Source organism: Theropithecus gelada, chromosome 14 (genome assembly GCF_003255815.1).
Source record: "Theropithecus gelada isolate Dixy chromosome 14, Tgel_1.0, whole genome shotgun sequence".
Classification (NCBI taxonomy): Eukaryota; Metazoa; Chordata; class Mammalia; order Primates; family Cercopithecidae; genus Theropithecus; species Theropithecus gelada.
The window spans coordinates 75,272,659-75,289,899 of NC_037682.1; the positions used below are offsets into that span (position 1 = coordinate 75,272,659).

The 17,241-nt window shown below is 41.3% G+C and overlaps 1 protein-coding gene across 1 annotated transcript in view; it reads left to right on the plus strand.

Annotated features, from left to right (window-relative positions):
• ANKRD42 (ankyrin repeat domain 42) overlaps positions 1 to 17,241 on the plus strand; it is a 77,763-nt gene that overhangs the window by 20,521 nt on the left and 40,001 nt on the right. Inside the window, exons 7-8 of the mRNA XM_025355705.1 lie at positions 8,896 to 9,096; positions 11,662 to 11,787. Coding sequence (XP_025211490.1) covers positions 8,896 to 9,096; positions 11,662 to 11,787 — 327 coding nt within the window. The remainder of the gene's footprint in view (positions 1 to 8,895; positions 9,097 to 11,661; positions 11,788 to 17,241) is intronic.

Sequence of the window (17,241 nt, forward strand, 5' to 3'; positions counted from 1 at the left end):
TTTTTGTTTGTTTTTTTGAGATGGAGTCTCGCTCTGTTACCCAGCCTGGAGTGCAGTGGTGCGATCTTGGCTCACTGCAACCTGCTCCTCCTGGGTTCCAGAGATTCTCCTGCCTCAGCCTCCCAAGTAGCTGGGTTACAGGCGCCCACCCCCACGCCTGGCTAATTTTTGTATTTTTCATAGAGATGGGGTTTCACCATGTTGGCCAGGCTGGTCTCGAACTCTTGACCTCAAGTGATCCACTCTCCTCGGCCACTCAAAGTGCTAGGATTACAGGTGTGAGCCACTGCGCCCCACCTATTTATATATTTTTGTATTTCCTATCTCTTAACAGATTGCTATAGCTATTATTGTTTTTGTTAGATTTGTCTTTTAGTCTTCATACTGGAGTTATCACACACCACAGTTACATTATTGGAGTATTCTAGGGTTGTCCATGTTTTTAATTTCACCAGTGATTTTTATACCTTCAAATGTTTTCCATTTGCACATTAGTGTTTCTTCTTCCTGATTGAAGAACTCTCTTTAACATTTCTTATAAGATGGTTCTGGTGATCGTAAACTCTCTCAGGTTTTGTTGGTCTGGGAAAGGCTTTCTGTCTTCTTCTTCTTCTTTTTTTTTTTTTGGTGTTAGGAATATTTTAACCATATATCTTCAATATTATCTATCCAGGACCAAAGTAAGTTCTGATGCAGGAAATGAGTGAGTTTCACAGCTTTCTGAGCCCCTACTTGACCCAGGATGCCCAGCTAGCCCCTCCTCTGAGTTCCCCGTCTAAAACAGGATACCCCAACTGCTATTGGGAACTGGGCGGCAGTCGTTCTGGCTACTTCCTGCTGGTTAGGGGCGAAGAAGGGGCCCTGCAGTTTTGGTGTCCTCCAGAGGGGAACATTTTAGGCCAGTCAGGGACCAGCAGGTTGATCTAGGGGTCCTTGGTAGAAGCCGTGAGTTGAGCTCATTTGAGGTTCCATTTGTAAGAGCATTTGTAGCTTGATGGCCATGATCCTGGAGGAAACAAATTTGACAAGGAGGTTAAAAATGCAAGGCCCAAAGATGAGTAAAAGTAGGATGGCTGTCACAGGGCCTAGAAAGGGGAGGAGGCCAGATATCCATTGGTTAAACATATTCCAGGGTACTGAATGTTCAAGCTCCTTCTCCTCTTTTAAATGTCTAACAATATCCTGTAATTTTTTGTGAGCTTCAGGCCTTAAGGGACATTGCCTTTGATAAGGAAAAGTGGTGGGGTCTTTTAGCCTGATTTGAACTGGATGGGCATTCTTTGTCTTTCCGAATTGTCCTTCTAAGGCCCAGACTTCAGAGTTGATTCCTTCTTCAAGTAGGGGACAATGAATGGATAATTTATTCCTTATATTCTTGTAGGTAATAGCCCCAGCTTTGGCTAACATGTCCCTACCTAATAAGGGTGTTGGACTTTTGGGCGTAACAAGAAAGGCATGTGAAAAGAGAAAAGTCTCCTAATTGCAACCGAGGAGGTGAGAGTAATATCTGGTTATTAGGCTGTCCTAAGATTCCTTGAATAGTAACGGACTTTGAGGCAGTCATCTGGGGCCGGAGATTAAAACTGAGATGGCCGCGCCAGTGTCCAGGAGGAAGTCCACTTCCTGGCCCTAAATGGTCAAACTTACTTGGGGCTCTATGAGGGTGATGGCATGAGCTGGCGCTTGCCCTGGCCACCCTCAGGCCTGTTGCTGAATCATCTGGTTGGGCTTCTGGCCCAGACGGCCTTCATCCTCTGGGGCAGTGTGCCTTCCAGTGATTGCCTTGGCATATTGGACGTGGGCAAGGGGGCTGTTTGTTTCTGGTTAGACAATCTTTCTTAAAGTGTCCTTGCAAACCACACTGATAACAAGCCCTACTAGGAAATTGGCTTGCTCCTCTTTTGGTTCCCTCTGAGCCACCAGGGTCTGCCTGTCTGAGGGCCATGACTAAGGCTGTAGCCTTTTTCTTATCTCGCTTTTCCCTTTTGGCCTGTTCCTCTTGGTCCCTGTTATAGAACACCGAGGTTGCCAGGTTTAATAATGCCTCCAAATTTTGTTCAGGGCCTAAGGCAAACTTTTGGAGTTTTCTCCTAATGTCAGCCGCTGATTGGGTGATAAATTTATCCTTTAGAATAAGTTGGCCTTCCAGGGAGTCCGGAGTTAGGGAGGTGTGCTTTCTTAGGGCCTCCCTTAGTTTTCTAGAAAAGCAGAAGGGTTTTCCTCTTTTTCTCTGCATAATTGTGGATAACATTGAGTAGTTCATAGGCTTTTTCGTAGTCTTCCTCAACCCTTCTAAAATGCAAGTTAGCAAATGCCTGTGGCTCCAATCTGCATGATTTGAGTCAGTATCCTAATAAGGGTCTACAGTGGGTACTGTCTGTTGCCCTGTGGGGAATTTTCCCTTTTCCTCCAGAGTCATTCAATCATTTACCTGGCTAAGATACCATAAATCTCCAAATTGCTGGGCTGCTGCTAAAGCTGCCTCCTTTTCAGTAGGACTTAAGGTCTGATTAAGGAACAACATGATGTCCTTCCATGCTAGATCAAAGGACTGCCCTAACCCTTGTAAAACATCTATATAGTTAGAGGGATCATCCGAGAATTTCCCTAAATCTGCCTTTATTTGTTTTAAATCTGAGAGTGAGAAGGGCGCATGAAAGTGAATGGGCCCAAATTCTCCTCCTACTGTTTGTAAGGGACATAGTTTGGGTGCCTGGCTTGTGGAGTTTGTGTTCTCTTTCTGGGGTGCCTTTAACACTTTGGTGGGGCTGGATGGAGGAGAGTCAGTGGGGGAGGAGAGTGGGGCTGAGGGAAGAGGCCCTGAGTATGGAGGTAACTGTGGGCCTCTGTCATTTGGGCAAAGCTTGCAGGCTTCGCACAGGGCAGTATTGTCATGAAAGGCAAAGAAAGCCTGTACATAAGGAACTTCACTCCATTTACCTTCCTGTTTACAGAAAAGAGCTAGTTGTAGAAGGATGTTATAATTAATACTTCCCTCAGGGGACCAAGTTTCTCCATTTTGTAAGGAATACTGTGGCCAGGCAGTGGTACAGAAGAAAATTAGCCACTTCTTTGTTAAGGTTTCAGGGTCAAATTTGTCCCAGTAATTCAGGATACATCTTAAGGGAGTGTCCAGTTTGGAAGGTGTGGTGCTTATCCGGAATTTTAAACACAGGGATGTCCGCACCCTGGTTAGTCCTGGGACTCGTCTTCCCTAAGGGCATCCCATAAGGGTCAGGTCCAATTGTGTTCAAAGCTCATGGTCCCTTTTCCTGAGCTCTTCATCTACCGGATTTAACCATGCTTACCGGCGGGATGGAAACTTCCCTTGCCTCTGCCATGCACCTGTTGACCACTAAATGGGGCACAAGGACTGTTGGATTTATTGTGGTCCTTCTGCCAATGCGTCCTACCTGTTCCAGGGTGGCAAGGCCTGGGTCTGGGACACCACTGATGCTTGCATGCTAAGGCCCAATTTATGTGGTCCTGGCTATAAAACTGTCCTTTAAGGAGAAATCTCTGACTTAGTGACAGGAGGTGTATAGTAAGCTTAAAGGGGGTGATGGATGTCCTCTAGGCCAGGGCTGAGAGAACAGCTGCTGTACTTTAGCCTTCTGTCCCCACTTGCCATCAAAGGAGTAAGCCCCCCTTTCAAGGTGGTACCAGTATCCTGTGTCCCAAATGACTGTATTTTCTTCCCTCCAATACCAATTATTGAATGGTTGAAACAACAATGGCTTTAAGACCTGTGCCTATGCACCAGATTGTACTTGAGAGGCCCCAAGAAAGGGGTAAGTTTATCTGGGGAGCAATGGAGGAAATGTCCTAAGGCTTTTCTACTATCCACATGAAAATTACAGACCTGTCTTTAAATTGTCCTGATGTGGGGGACCATACACTATGGTGGGGAACTGGCCCTTCAAAATGGCCATGAAATGGCGACACTTGCCTAAACCCTGGAGGGCACCATGAACAGGGATCTTCTGGGCACCACCCCAAGCATTCAAGACTTCTAAATAGGGAATCTTGATCCTGCCCAGGGGGAATAACCTTACTTGTAAGATGAGGAAAGAAGTCTAGCCGGCAGACATTAGGACCCAGGAGGCAGGAGACAGATGTGGCTGTCTCACGCTCAGTAACCCGTGCAGGGAGAGATTCTTGTGGGACCATGGTCTCAACCAGGATATCTAGGAGACTAAGACGTCCACTGGGCACTCCTGGGTGTACTTTGGGACCACCACGGAAAGCGAAAGAATTGGAACTGGTTCCAGGCCAACCAACGCTCCCAACCCCAAAGGGGTGGGGGTTGTTAGAGAGCCCTTTTCCAGACAGCCTGACACCCATGTCTTTAGTGTGGTGGCTGTGCTAGTTGCCTTTAAGTGGCTGACAGGTGCCCGGTTTAGCCTCTGAATTCTAAGGAAGGACAGGACGGAATAGCAAGTGAAAGAGGTCTAATTGTACTCACCACGTGACGATGTAGATGCCTTTCCTGGAGACTCCTGGCTGCCTCGCAAAATGTAACACCTAAGGTTCTTGCCTAGCCACACCAAAGAATTGGTGTGGCAGCTGACTGCGGTGAGTCATGAACCAATAGAGAGAAAAAGCTGTAGGCTTTATTGAGCAGAGTGAAAGTACGAAGATTCCACAGCATGGAAGGGGTCCGGAACGGGTAGCCCTTCTGTCTTCTTTATAGTTGAAGAAGCTTTGCTGGATTCTTGGATGGCAGGGTTTTGTTTTGTTTTTTTCCTTTCAGCACTTTGAAAAGGTCCTGTTCCTTCCTGACCTGTGTGGTTTTTCTTGAGAAGTTTTTTGCCAGACGAACGGGGGCTCCTTTGTATGTTATTTGTTTCTTTATTGTTTCTGCTTTTAAGATCCTTCCTTTGTCTTTGACCTTTGAGAGTTTGATTATTATATGCCTTGGGTAGTCTTACTAGGGTTGAATCTGTTTGGTGTTCTGAGACCTTACTATTTGTGGATATTTATATTTATCTCAAGTTTCAGAAAGTTTTCTGTTATTATTTCTTTGGATAAGCTTTCTACCACTTGTCCTTGCTCACTTTCTCTTGAACACCAGTAATTCTTAGACTTGGTCTTTTGAGATAATTTTCTATTTCTGGTAGGTGATTTTCATTTCTTTCCATTTTTTTTTATCCTATGACTGGGTATTTTCAATTAGCCTATTTTTGAACTCACTGATTCTTTCCTCTGCTTGATTCATTCTGTTATTGAGAGACTCTAATGAATTTGTTAGTTTGGCAAATATGTTTCTCAATTTTAAGATTTCTGTTTGATTTTAAAAATTATTTAAAATCTTTTTGTTAAATTTCTGTGATCAATTTCTGAATTGCTTTTCTATGTTTTTTTTTTTTTTTTTTTTGAGATCACTAAGTTTCCTTAAAACTGCTATTTTGAATTCTTCAAGAACTCACATATTGCCATCTTGTTGGAGTCAGTCAGTGGTTTATTACTATGTCTGTTTGGGTAGGTTGTGTTTCCCTTGGATGTACATCTATGTTTTTGCATTGAGGGATTAGTTTTTCCAGTCTTCGCTGTCTGGCTTCTTTTGGTTTTTATGGGGTATGTTCATTTAGAGATTCTTTGTAATTTTCTTGTTGACTTTCTTTCTTTTTCCAGGTAGGTCTCTGCTTCCTTTTTGGCCCTAAATGGCACCTTCTGCTCAGGTTTGCCTTGACTCTAGTAAATAAATCAGAGTGTAGCCCATTCCAAACTGGGGAGGTCCCAAAAGGGATCTCAGCAGTATGGGAATGCTTGCTAGCAGTTTGTGCCGAGGGGACCTGTAGAAAGAACCCTAGTATGGTGATGCTAAACAGCCACTCTGATTTGGTGTCTCCTTTGGCTTAGTTACAGAGCAGAGTTTCCAGGACTCAGGATGGTAGTCCTACCTCTCCCCTTTGTCTCTGGCTATCCTCAGGGATATATTTGTCTTCAGGCACTCCCAGTGCTTCCTGTGGCTTGAGGCAGGGACAGGTCTTCTTCCAGGGAGCCCAAGATGATAGGGAAGCTGCTTACTTTGATCTCACTTTTTCCAGTATAAAAACTGTGAGTTGGGGGAAATTTTCATGAGCTTTGTGCTGGGCAGAATTGGGGGAGGCATGTCTTGGATATGGAAGTCCGATTCTGTTACTGTCTGCTCAGAGGTTTTTCACTTGACTGTGGCCCCAGGACCTGTCTCATCCTCATATTTGAATTCTGGGCTATTGCTAGTGATAATCTCAGTGCTGTATATTTGTTTTTGTTTTCTTTGGTAGAGTGTGAAACTAGCTTGCGTCTTCAGGGCCATTTTGGAAGTAGAAACCCTCTCAAAAATTTTTATTAATTTGACATACGTTTATTGAGCACATACTATGTCTCAGTTCTTCAGGGTGCTGGAGATATTACAGCAAATAAAAGACAAAGTCCTACCTACATGTGGTGGTGAGGGGAGAGACAGATAATCATCTAAATGAATGAGCAAAATATATATTATATAGAGATATGTGTTTAGATAAATGTAAAGTAGGAAAGGCGAGTAGAGAGTATGAGAGGGGATGAAATTTGAAATAAGTCATCAAGAAAACCTTCACTGAGGAAGTTACAATTGGGTAAACACCTGAAGGAGTTAAGGAAGCGGATTTTGTGGATATCCTGGAGGAAGAACATTTCAGGTAGAGGTAACAGCAAGTGTAAATCTCCTGAGGCAGGGATGTGCATGGTGTGTTTGAGTAATAGTAAGTCAGTGTAGTTCCAACAGAAGTGAGGGGGTATTAGATGTTATGGTTGGAGAAGTAAGAGGAGCCATTAGAGGGTTTGTTTGTTTTTTCTTTCCATCTTTTCTATCTTTCTCAGTATGTTGCCCAGTCTAGACTCGAACTCCTGGGCTCAAGCAAACCTTCTGCTTCAGCTTCCTGAATACCTAGGACTATAGGCATGTGCCACCATGCCCAGCCTTATTGGAGGGTTTTGATCACAGGAGTGACATGATCTGACCTGTTGTTTAAAGGGATCATTTTGGGCTGGGCGCGTTGGCCCATGCTTGTAATCCCAGCAGTTTGGGAGGCCAAGGCGGGTGCATTGCTTGAGGCCAGGAGTTCGAGACCAGCTTGGCCAACATGGTGAAACCCCGTTTCTACTAAAAATACAAAAAATTGCTGGGTGTGGTGGCACATACCTGTAATTCCAGGTACTTGGGAGGCTGAGGCACCAGAATCGCTTGAACTCGGGAGGTGGAGGTTTCAGTGAGCCAAGATTGTGCCACTATACTCTAGCCTGTGCAACAGAGGAAGACCCTGTCTCAAAACAAAAATAAAAGAATCATTTGGCTGTTGTGTTTATAATAGACTGCAGTTGAGGGTGTGGTAGTGGCATGGGTAAGAAACAGGAGAGCAGTTGGGAACCTGATGCAATAATTCAGGCTACTATTTGGGTTGGCCAGTATAGAGGCAGCAAAGGTACTGAGAAGTAATCAGGTTCTGTGTATATTTTGAAGGAGCCAGTAAAATTTGTTGATGGATTAGATGTGGGGAGTAATGGAAAGGGGAGTCAAGGATGGCTCCAAGGCTTATGGGCCTGAACAATGTTGAGAGAACTTCCATTAACCGAGATGGGGAGACAATATAAGGAAAATGTGTGTGAGGAGGCTAAGGAGCTCAACTTTTGACATATGTTAGAAATGCCTATAAGACTTTTAAGTGTAAACGATGAGTAAGCAGTTAGAGGAATCTGCAGTTTCAGGGGGGCAGGGGTTAGTATGAGGGGCAGCTGAGGGAGGATAGATTGATATGTGCCAGCAATTTGTCTTCTGGACTTCTTATCTGGGACTTCTTGTTTCACCTCAATTATACTGGCCACTTGGGCATTACCCTGCCTCTCCATAATCAAGATATGTGAATTGGGCTTATTTCCCAAGCGGTCATTTCTTAAGTGTAAAGACTGTCGTGGTCTTTGTAATCATTGCCTCGAAGCTTGTAACAACTCCAGATGCATTCCTTTTTTTTTTTTTCCCATAAAATTTTAGGTTATGGCTGTCCCTGAGTCTCATCCAATATACTTCTTTCAGGGATTCCTTAAAATTTCTTGTCTGTTCATAGCATTCCTGTTTGTTTCTTTAGTTTTTTATAGCTTTAAAAAATACCTTTTCTGTTATTTTCTGAAAGGCTGTAAATGATGAAGTCAGTGTATATACCTAGTCTGCATTTCAATCCATTCTTCTTGTTTATAATAAAAAGAATAAATTATTATAGAAAAGTGACAAATGCATAGTGATAAAATATTATAATATTCTTATTTGCAGTGATTGGTTTCTTCCATTTTTTCCCAAAATATTAAATTTTACTTAGTTATTTTACTTACATAATAAGCATTTTATCATGTAATTATAAACTGTATAATTGGGATTTCACTTTCTAACATAACTTTCTGGGCCTGCTCTTTGGTGACCCTCATCTGATCTCTCTAGACTCATGGTAAGTGTAACTATTGAACCATTTACTCACTGCTTTGAAGTGACTAGAAGGCTGACTGTAAAGAAATGCAGGCTGGGAAAAAGGTCTCATCTCTGCTCCTGTCATTTGGGGCAGGGATAATTATCTCCCTATGAGGAGTAGAGCTAATGTGTTATTTCTTTTTTCAAGTTATTTTAGTTTCAATTTAAAAAATAAATTCTGCCAGGCATGGTGACTCCTGCTTGTACTCCCAGCTACTTGTGAGGATGAGGTGGGGGGAATCCCTTGAGCCCAGGAGTTGGAGGCTATAGTGAGCTATGATTGTGCTACTGCACTCCAGCCTGGGTTACAGAGCAAGATCTTGTCTCTAAATACATACATACATACATACATACATACATACATACATACATACGTATTTTAAAAATATTAAATTTTTTTTTCTTTCCTCTAGTTCACTTAGCAGCCATGGAAGGCCACCTTCACTGTTTCAAATTCCTATTCAGTAGAATGAGCAGTGCGACACAAGTTTTAAAAGCTTTCAATGATAACGGAGAAAATGTATTGGATTTGGCCCAGAGGTTCTTCAAGCAGAACATTTTACAGTTTATCCAGGGGGCTGAGTATGAAGGAAAAGATTTAGAAGATCAGGAAAGTAAGTAAGTGATATGTTCTAGCATATAATGTAATGATGATGATGATGATATAATGATATACTTTCATTGATGTAGAATCAATGAAATAGGAAAAGAAGATATAAGGCAAATGTTATATATGTTATATGTAAAAATATAAACATGTTTAATATATAACATATTAAAATTTATTACATATCATTGCCAATACATTCATCCAGATTCTTTATTATAAAATACTTTAGACAAAAATGTGTAGAGGTTTGTTGCAGTGGCGCATGCTTGTAATCCCAGAACTTTGGGAGTCTGAGGTGAGTGGATTGCTTAAGCCCAGAAGTTCAAGACCAATTTGGGAAATATAGTAAAACCCTATCTCTACAAAAAATACAAAAATTAGCTGGATGTGGAGGCATGCCTGTAATCAGCTACTTGGGAGGCTGAGGTGGGAGGATGGATTGAGCCCAGGAAGTCAAGGCTACACTGAGCCTTGATTATACCTCTGCACTCCAGCCTGCATGACAAAATGAGACCCTGTCTCAAAAAAAAAAAAAAAAAAAAAAAAAAAAAAAATTAACATAATGAGCAGTGAATCACTAAATTTAAGAATAAAATATAGAGGCCACGTATGGTGGCTAACACCTGTAATCCCAGCTACTTGAGAAGTTCAGGCAGGAGAATCATTTGAACCCGGGAGGTGGAGGTTGCAGTGAGCCAAGATCACGCAATTGCACTCCATCCTGGGCAACAAGAGCAAAACTCCATCTTGGAAGAAAAGAAAAGAATAAAATATAGAGTTGAAGCCCTTTGGATCTCTCTCCCTAATTACCATCACCTTTTCTTCCTCCTCAAGGGTGAACTATTATTTTAGATTTTTCATTCCATTCTGTGGTTTTATATTTTAGTTGTGTATATGAGTTGGGGTCTCACTATGTTTCCCAGGCTGGTCTCAAACTCCTGGCCTCAAGTGATCCTCCTTCCCCAGCCTCCCAGCAAAGCACTGGGATTACAGGCATGGGCCACTGCATCCACCCTGTGTTGTTCTTTATGTGCATTATTTTTTATTGTTGTATTGTTATTTTTATTGGTTTCTCCTTCAAGTATTTTCCATCTGTTCAATCTGCAGATATGGAACTTGCAGATATGGAGGGCCAGCTGTGCATCTATACACATACATGTGTACACACAGACACACACACACACACAACTGAAAGCACCTAACCTTATCCCTAGCATATAGTTGATGCTTAATAAAATGTCTTTAATGATAGTAACTACATAAACTGAGTCCTTACTAAAAATGCCAGACATGGTAGTAAGCACTTGCAAGGATTGCATTGTTTTGTCTTTTTAAAAAATAAGATCTTCTTGATACTTGGATACCAAAGAATTGCATAATTTTACCCTCTCAACAAATCTGAAATGTGACTTTTCTCATTTTTACATATGGAAATAAACAATCTAGAATAGCCAAAGAATATTTTTAAAATAACAAAGTTGGAAGGACTTAACACTACTTGATTTTAAGACTTACTATATTGCTACAGTAATCAAGGCAGTGTGTAGTAATGGCAAACAGACATACAGATCAGTAAGACAGAATACAACAAAGACCAGTAAGAGTACGGCATGATGGTGCATCCCTGTAATCCTAGCTACCTGGGAGGCTGAGGCGGGAGGATTGCTTGAGCCTAGGAGTTCAAGGTTACAGTGAGCTGTGACCACACCTCAGTGACAAAGTGAGACCCTATCTCTAAACAAAACAAAGCAGTGTGACAACTATTTACATAGCATTTCTATTGTATTAGGTATTGTGAGTAACGTAGAGATTATTTAAAGTATATGGGAGGGAGGATGTGCATAGGTTATCTGCAAATATACCATTTTATATAAGGGACTTGGACATCCACAGATTTTGGTATCTTTGGGGGGTCCTAGAACCCTTAGGATTCCAAGGGATGACTCTATATGTATGTGCACATACACACTTATCTGCTTCTAGTCTATTTTGCTGTCTTCACTGTCTTGCAAGTAGAGAAGGAGCGGTCTGTGCAACCCGGTTCAAGCGATTCTCCTGCCTCAGCCTCCTGAGTAGCTGTAATTACAGGCATGAGCCACCACACCCAGCTAATTTTTGTATTTTTAGTAGAGACAGGGTTTCACCATGTTGGCTAGGCTGGTCTCGAACTCCTGACCTCAAATGATTCACTCACCTCAGCCTCCGAAAGTGCTGGGATTACAGGCGTGAGCCACCATGCCCAGCTTCCAAGTGTGTCTTTATACAAAGGGTTTTAAATGACCATCCCCTGTGTTTTGTGGTGATATGAGAGAGAAAGAGAATGTGGCTAAAAATTGTCCTGGTACAATACTTCTGGCATGTTTGAAGTCCTGAGGGGAAAAAGAGTAGAATGATTAGTAATAATCTTATTTGATAATTCTCTTTTTACTGCTAGTCATCAACTGAACTCATTCCATTACAACAGCCTTTTATTTGAGAAAATATTGAAACCTGAAATATATGACAGCTTAAGACAGGGAAAAGAATAAACTCTGATATTTATTGAAATGCTGAATTTTTTTATTCATAGCTTTAGCATTTCCAGGTCATGTGGCTGCCTTTAAGGGTGATTTGGGGATGCTTAAGAAGTTAGTAGAAGATGGAGTAATCAATATTAATGAGCGTGCTGATAATGGATCAACTCCTATGCATAAAGGTGAGTTATGATTTCTCCTTTCAGTTTGGATACAATAGCTGCTGAGTTATTAATCTTTTAAAGTAAATATCAATCAGAAACACATGAAACATAAAACTTTTTTCTGATGCCCTAGCAGATATCAGTCTACCTTGTGTGGTATATAGAATGCCTAATTCTCTATTCAAGTGTAATGTTTCTTTTATGATGCCAGATATTCATGCATTATCTTATTCAAGGGTAATTCCAATAAAATTTCTATAGCGACATTGTTATGTTAGTTAAATGTGAAATGTACTGCTAGAGAAGTTTCTTAGGATAACATTTTTTAAATGACCTTTTAATTAATACTAAAATAGAAATCATCCCTCTCTCTCTCTCTCTCTCTTTTTTTTTTTTCGCAGACTGGGTCTTGTTGTGTCACCCAGGCTTGGAGTGCAGGTGGAGACCTCCTGGGCTCAAGTCATCCTCCCACCTCAGTCTCCTGAGTAGCTGGGATTATAGGCATGTGCCACCACACCAGGCTAATTTTTTTGTCTTTTTAATAGTGATGGGGTTTCACCATGTTGGCCAGGCTGGTCTTGAACTCCTGGCCTCAAATGATCCACTTGCCTTGGCCTCCCAAAGTGCAGGATTACAGGCGTGAGCCTGGCCTGATGGCAGGTGATTCTTACTAAACTCTTAGAGTAAAATGATAGTAGGCTTATTAATATAATCATGTGTTTAAATTGGACTTTATTTCACAAATTAACTTCTGGCAGTCCTCAGATCATATATTATGTTCCCATTGGTTAGGTTTTTAGCTTACATTGTTTAATCCATAATGTATCTCAAAGTATAGAATCTAAGCACTATGTGTAACAATAGTTTTATAAGCAGGGGAAATGGGAAGAGATGGGATGCAGAAGATGTTTTCTCCTACACAGAAAGAGTCCACAGATTGGTGAGCTCTGTGCCCTATGTTTGGAATATCTCACTCCATCCATTTCTGCTGGTCATCCAGGAGTTAAACTCTCTACTGTGAGATATGTGTATGGGGAGGAGGCTTAACATGTACATAAAGTTTTTTTTTTTTTTTTTTTTTTGAGACGGAGTCTCGCTCTGTCGCCCAGGCTGCAGTGCAGTGACCGGATCTCAGCTCACTGCAAGCTCCGCCTCCCGGGTTTACGCCATTCTCCTGCCTCAGCCTCCCGAGTAGCTGGGACTACAGGCGCCCACCACCTCGCCCGGCTAGTTTTTTGTATTTTTTAGTAGAGACGGGGTTTCACTGGGTTAGCCAGGATGGTCTCGATCTCCTGACCTCGTGATCCGCCCGTCTCGGCCTCCCAAAGTGCTGGGATTACAGGCTTGAGCCACCGCGCCCGGCCTTTTTTTTTTTTTAAATTATTATTATACTTTAAGTTCTAGGGTACATGTGCATAACATGCAGGTTTGTTACATATGTATACTTGTACCATGTTGGTGTGCTGCACCCATCAACTCGTCAGCACCCATCAACTCGTCAGCACCCATCAACTCGTCATTTACATCAGGTATAACTCCCAAGGCAATCCCTCCCTCCTGCCCCTGCCCCCTCCCCATGATAGGCCCCGATGTGTGATGTTCCCCTTCCCGAGTCCAAGTGATCTCATTGTTCAGTTCCCACCTATGAGTGAGAACATGCGGTGTTTGGTTTTCTGTTCTTGCGATAGTTTCCTGAGAATGATGGTTTCCAGCTGCATCCATGTCCCTACAAAGGACACAAACTCATCCTTTTTTATGGCTGCATAGTATTCCATGGTGTATATGTGCTACATTTTCTTAATCTAGTCTGTCACTGATGGATATTTGGGTTGATTCCAGGTCTTTGCAAACACGTATGTTTGCTGCAGTAAACATACGTGTGCATGGTCTTTATGGCAGCATGATTTATAATCCTTTGGGTATATACCCAGTAATGGGATGGCTGGGTCATATGGTACTTCTAGTTCTAGATCCTTGAGGAATCGCCATACTGTTTTCCATAATGGTTGAACTAGTTTACAGTCCCACCAACAGTGTAAAAGTGTTCCTATTTCTCCACATCCTCTCCAGCACCTGTTGTTTCCTGACTTTTTAATGATTGCCTTTCTAACTGGTGTGAGATGGTATCTCATTGAGGTTTTGATTTGCATTTCTCTGATGGCCAGGGATGATGAGCATTTTTTCATGTGTCTGTTGGCTGTATGAATGTCTTCTTTTGAGAAATGTCTGTTCATATCCTTTGCCCACTTTTTGATGGGGTTGTTTGTTTTTTTCTTGTAAATTTGTTTGAGTTCTTTGTAGGTTCTGGATATTAGCCCTTTGTCAGATGAGTAGATTGCAAAAATTTTCTCCCATTCTGTAGGTTGCCTGTTCACTCTGATGGTAGTTTCTTTTGCTGTGCAGAAGCTCTTTAGTTTAATTAGATCCCATTTGTCAATTTTGGCTTTTGTTGCTGTTGCTTTTGGTATTTTAGACATGAAGTCCTTCACCATGCCTATGTCCTGAATGGTATTACCTAGGTTTTCTTCTAGGGTTTTTATGGTATTAGGTCTAACATTTAAGTCTCTAATCCATCTTGAATTAATTTTTGTAAAAGGAGTAAGGAAAGGATCCAGTTTCAGCTTTCTACTTATGGCTAGCCAATTTTCTCAGCATCATTTATTAAATAGGGAATCCTTTCCCCATTTCTTGTTTTTCTCAGGTTTGTCAAAGATCAGATGGCTGTAGATGTGTGGTATTATTTCTGAGGACTCTGTTCTGTTCCATTGGTCTGTATCTCTGTTTTGGTATCAGTACCATGCTGTTTTGGTTACTGTAGCCTTGTAGTATAGTCTGAGGTCAGGTAGCATGATGCCTCCAGCTTTGTTCTTTTGACTTAGGATTGTCTTGGAGATGCGGGCTCTTTTTTGGTTCCATATGAACTTTAAAGCAGTTTTTTCCAATTCTGTGAAGAAACTCATTGGTAGCTTGATGGGGATGGCATTGAATCTATAAATTACTTTGGGCAGTATGGCCATTTTCATGATATTGATTCTTCCTATCCATGAGCATGGTGTGTTCTTCCATTTGTTTGTGTCCTCTTTTATTTCACTGAACAGTGGTTTGTAGTTCTCCTTGAAGAGGTCCTTTATATCCCTTGTAAGCTGGATTCCTAGGTATTTTATTCTCTTTGAGGCAATTGTGAATGGAAGTTCATTCATGATTTGGCTCTCTGTTTGTCTGTTACTGGTGTATAAGAATGCCTGTGATTTTTGCACATTGATTTTGTATCCTGAGACTTTGCTGAAATTGCTTATCAGCTTAAGGAGATTTTGGGCTGATGATGGGGTTTTCTAAATATACAATCATGTCATCTGCAAAGAGGGACAATTTGACTTCTTCTTTTCCTAACTGAATAGCCTTTATTTCTTTCTCTTGCCTGATTGCCCTAGCCAGAACTTCCAGCACTATGTTGAATAGGAGTGGTGAGAGAGGGCATCCCTGTCTTGTGCCAGTTTTCAAAGGGAATTTTTCCAGTTTTTGCCCATTCAGTATGATATTGGCTGTGGGTTTGTCATAAATAGCTCTTATTATTTTGAGATACATTCCATCAATACCGAATTTATTGAGCGTTTTTAGCATGAAGGGCTGTTGAATTTTGTCAAAGGCCTTTTCTGCATGTATTGAGATAGTCATGTGGTTTTTGTCTTTGTTTCTGTTAATATGCTGGATTACGTTTATTGATTTGTGTATGTTGAACCAGCCTTGCATCCCAGGGATGAAGCCCACTTGATCATGGTGGATAAGGTTTTTGATGTGCTGCTGGGTCAGGTTTGCCAGTATTTTATTGAAGATTTTTGCATTGATGTTCATCAGGGATATTGGTCTAAAATTCTCTTTTTTTGTTGTGTCTCTGCCAGGTTTTGGTATCAAGATGATGTTGGCCTCATAAAATGAGTTAGGGAGGATTCCCTCTTTTTCTATTGATTGGAATAGTTTCAGAAGGAATGGTACTAGCTCCTCCTTGTACCTCTGGTAGAATTCAGCTGTGAATCCGTCTGGTCCTGGACTTTTTTTGGTTGGTAGGCTATTAATCACTGCCTCAGTTTCAGAGCCTGATATTGGTCTATTCAGGGATTCAGCTTCTTCCTGGTTTAGTCTTGGGAGAGTGTAAGTGTCCAGGAAATTATCCATTTCTTCTAGATTTTCTAGTTTATTTGCATAGAGGTGTTTATAGTATTCTCTGATGGTAGTTTGTATTTCTGTGGGGTCAGTGGTGATATCCCCTTTATCATTTTTTATTGCGTCTATTTGATTCTTCTCTCTTTTCTTCTTTATTAGTCTTGCTAGCGGTCTATCAATTTTGTTGATCTTTTCAAAAAACCAGCTCCTGGATTCATTGATTTTTTGGAGGGTTTTTTGTGTCTCTGTCTCCTTCAGTTCTGCTCTGATCTTAGTTATTTCTTGCCTTCTGCTAGCTTTTGAATGTGTTTGCTCTTGCTTCTCTAGTTCTTTTAATTGTGATGTTAGAGTGTCAATTTTAGATCTTTCCAGCTTTCTCTTGTGGACATTTAGTGCTATAAATTTCCCTCTACACACTGCTTTAAATGTGTCCCAGAGATTCTGGTATGTTGTATCTTTGTTCTCATTGGTTTCAAAGAACATCTTTATTTCTGCCTTCATTTCGTGATGTACCCAGTAGTCATTCAGGAGCACGTTATTCAGTTTCCATGTAGTTGAGCAGTTTTGATTGAGTTTCTTAGTCCTGAGTTCTAGTTTGATTGCACTGTGGTCTGAGAGACAGTTTGTTATAATTTCTGTTCTTGTACATTTGCTGAGGAGTGCTTTACTTCCAATTATGTGGTCGATTTTGGAATAAGTGTGATGTGGTGCTGAGAAGAATGTATATTCTGTTGATTTGGGGTGGAGAGTTCTGTAGATGTCTATTAGGTCTGCTTGGTGTAGAGATGAGTTCAATTCCTGGATATCCTTGTTAACTTTCTGTCTTGTTGATCTGTCTAATGTTGACAGTGGGGTGTTGAAGTCTCCCATTATTATTGTATGGGAGTCTAAGTCTCTTTGTAAGTCTCTAAGGACTTGCTTTATGAATCTGGGTGCTCCTGTATTGGGTGCATATATATTTAGGATAGTTAGCTCTTCCCTTTGAATTGATTCCCTTTACCATTATGTAATGGCCTTCTTTGTCTCTTTTGATCTTTGATTGTTTAAAGTCTGTTTTATCAGAGACTAGTATTGCAACCCCTGCTTTTTTTTGTTCTCCATTTGCTTGGTAGATCTTCCTCCATCCCTTTATTTTGAGCCTATGTATGTCTCTGCATGTGAGATGGGTCTCCTGAATACAGCAAACTGATGGGTCTTGACTCTTTTCCAGTTTGCCAGCCTGTGTCTTTTAATTGGAGCATTTAGTCCATTTACATTTAAGGTTAAGATTGTTATGTGTGAACTTGATCCTGCCATTATGATATTAACTGG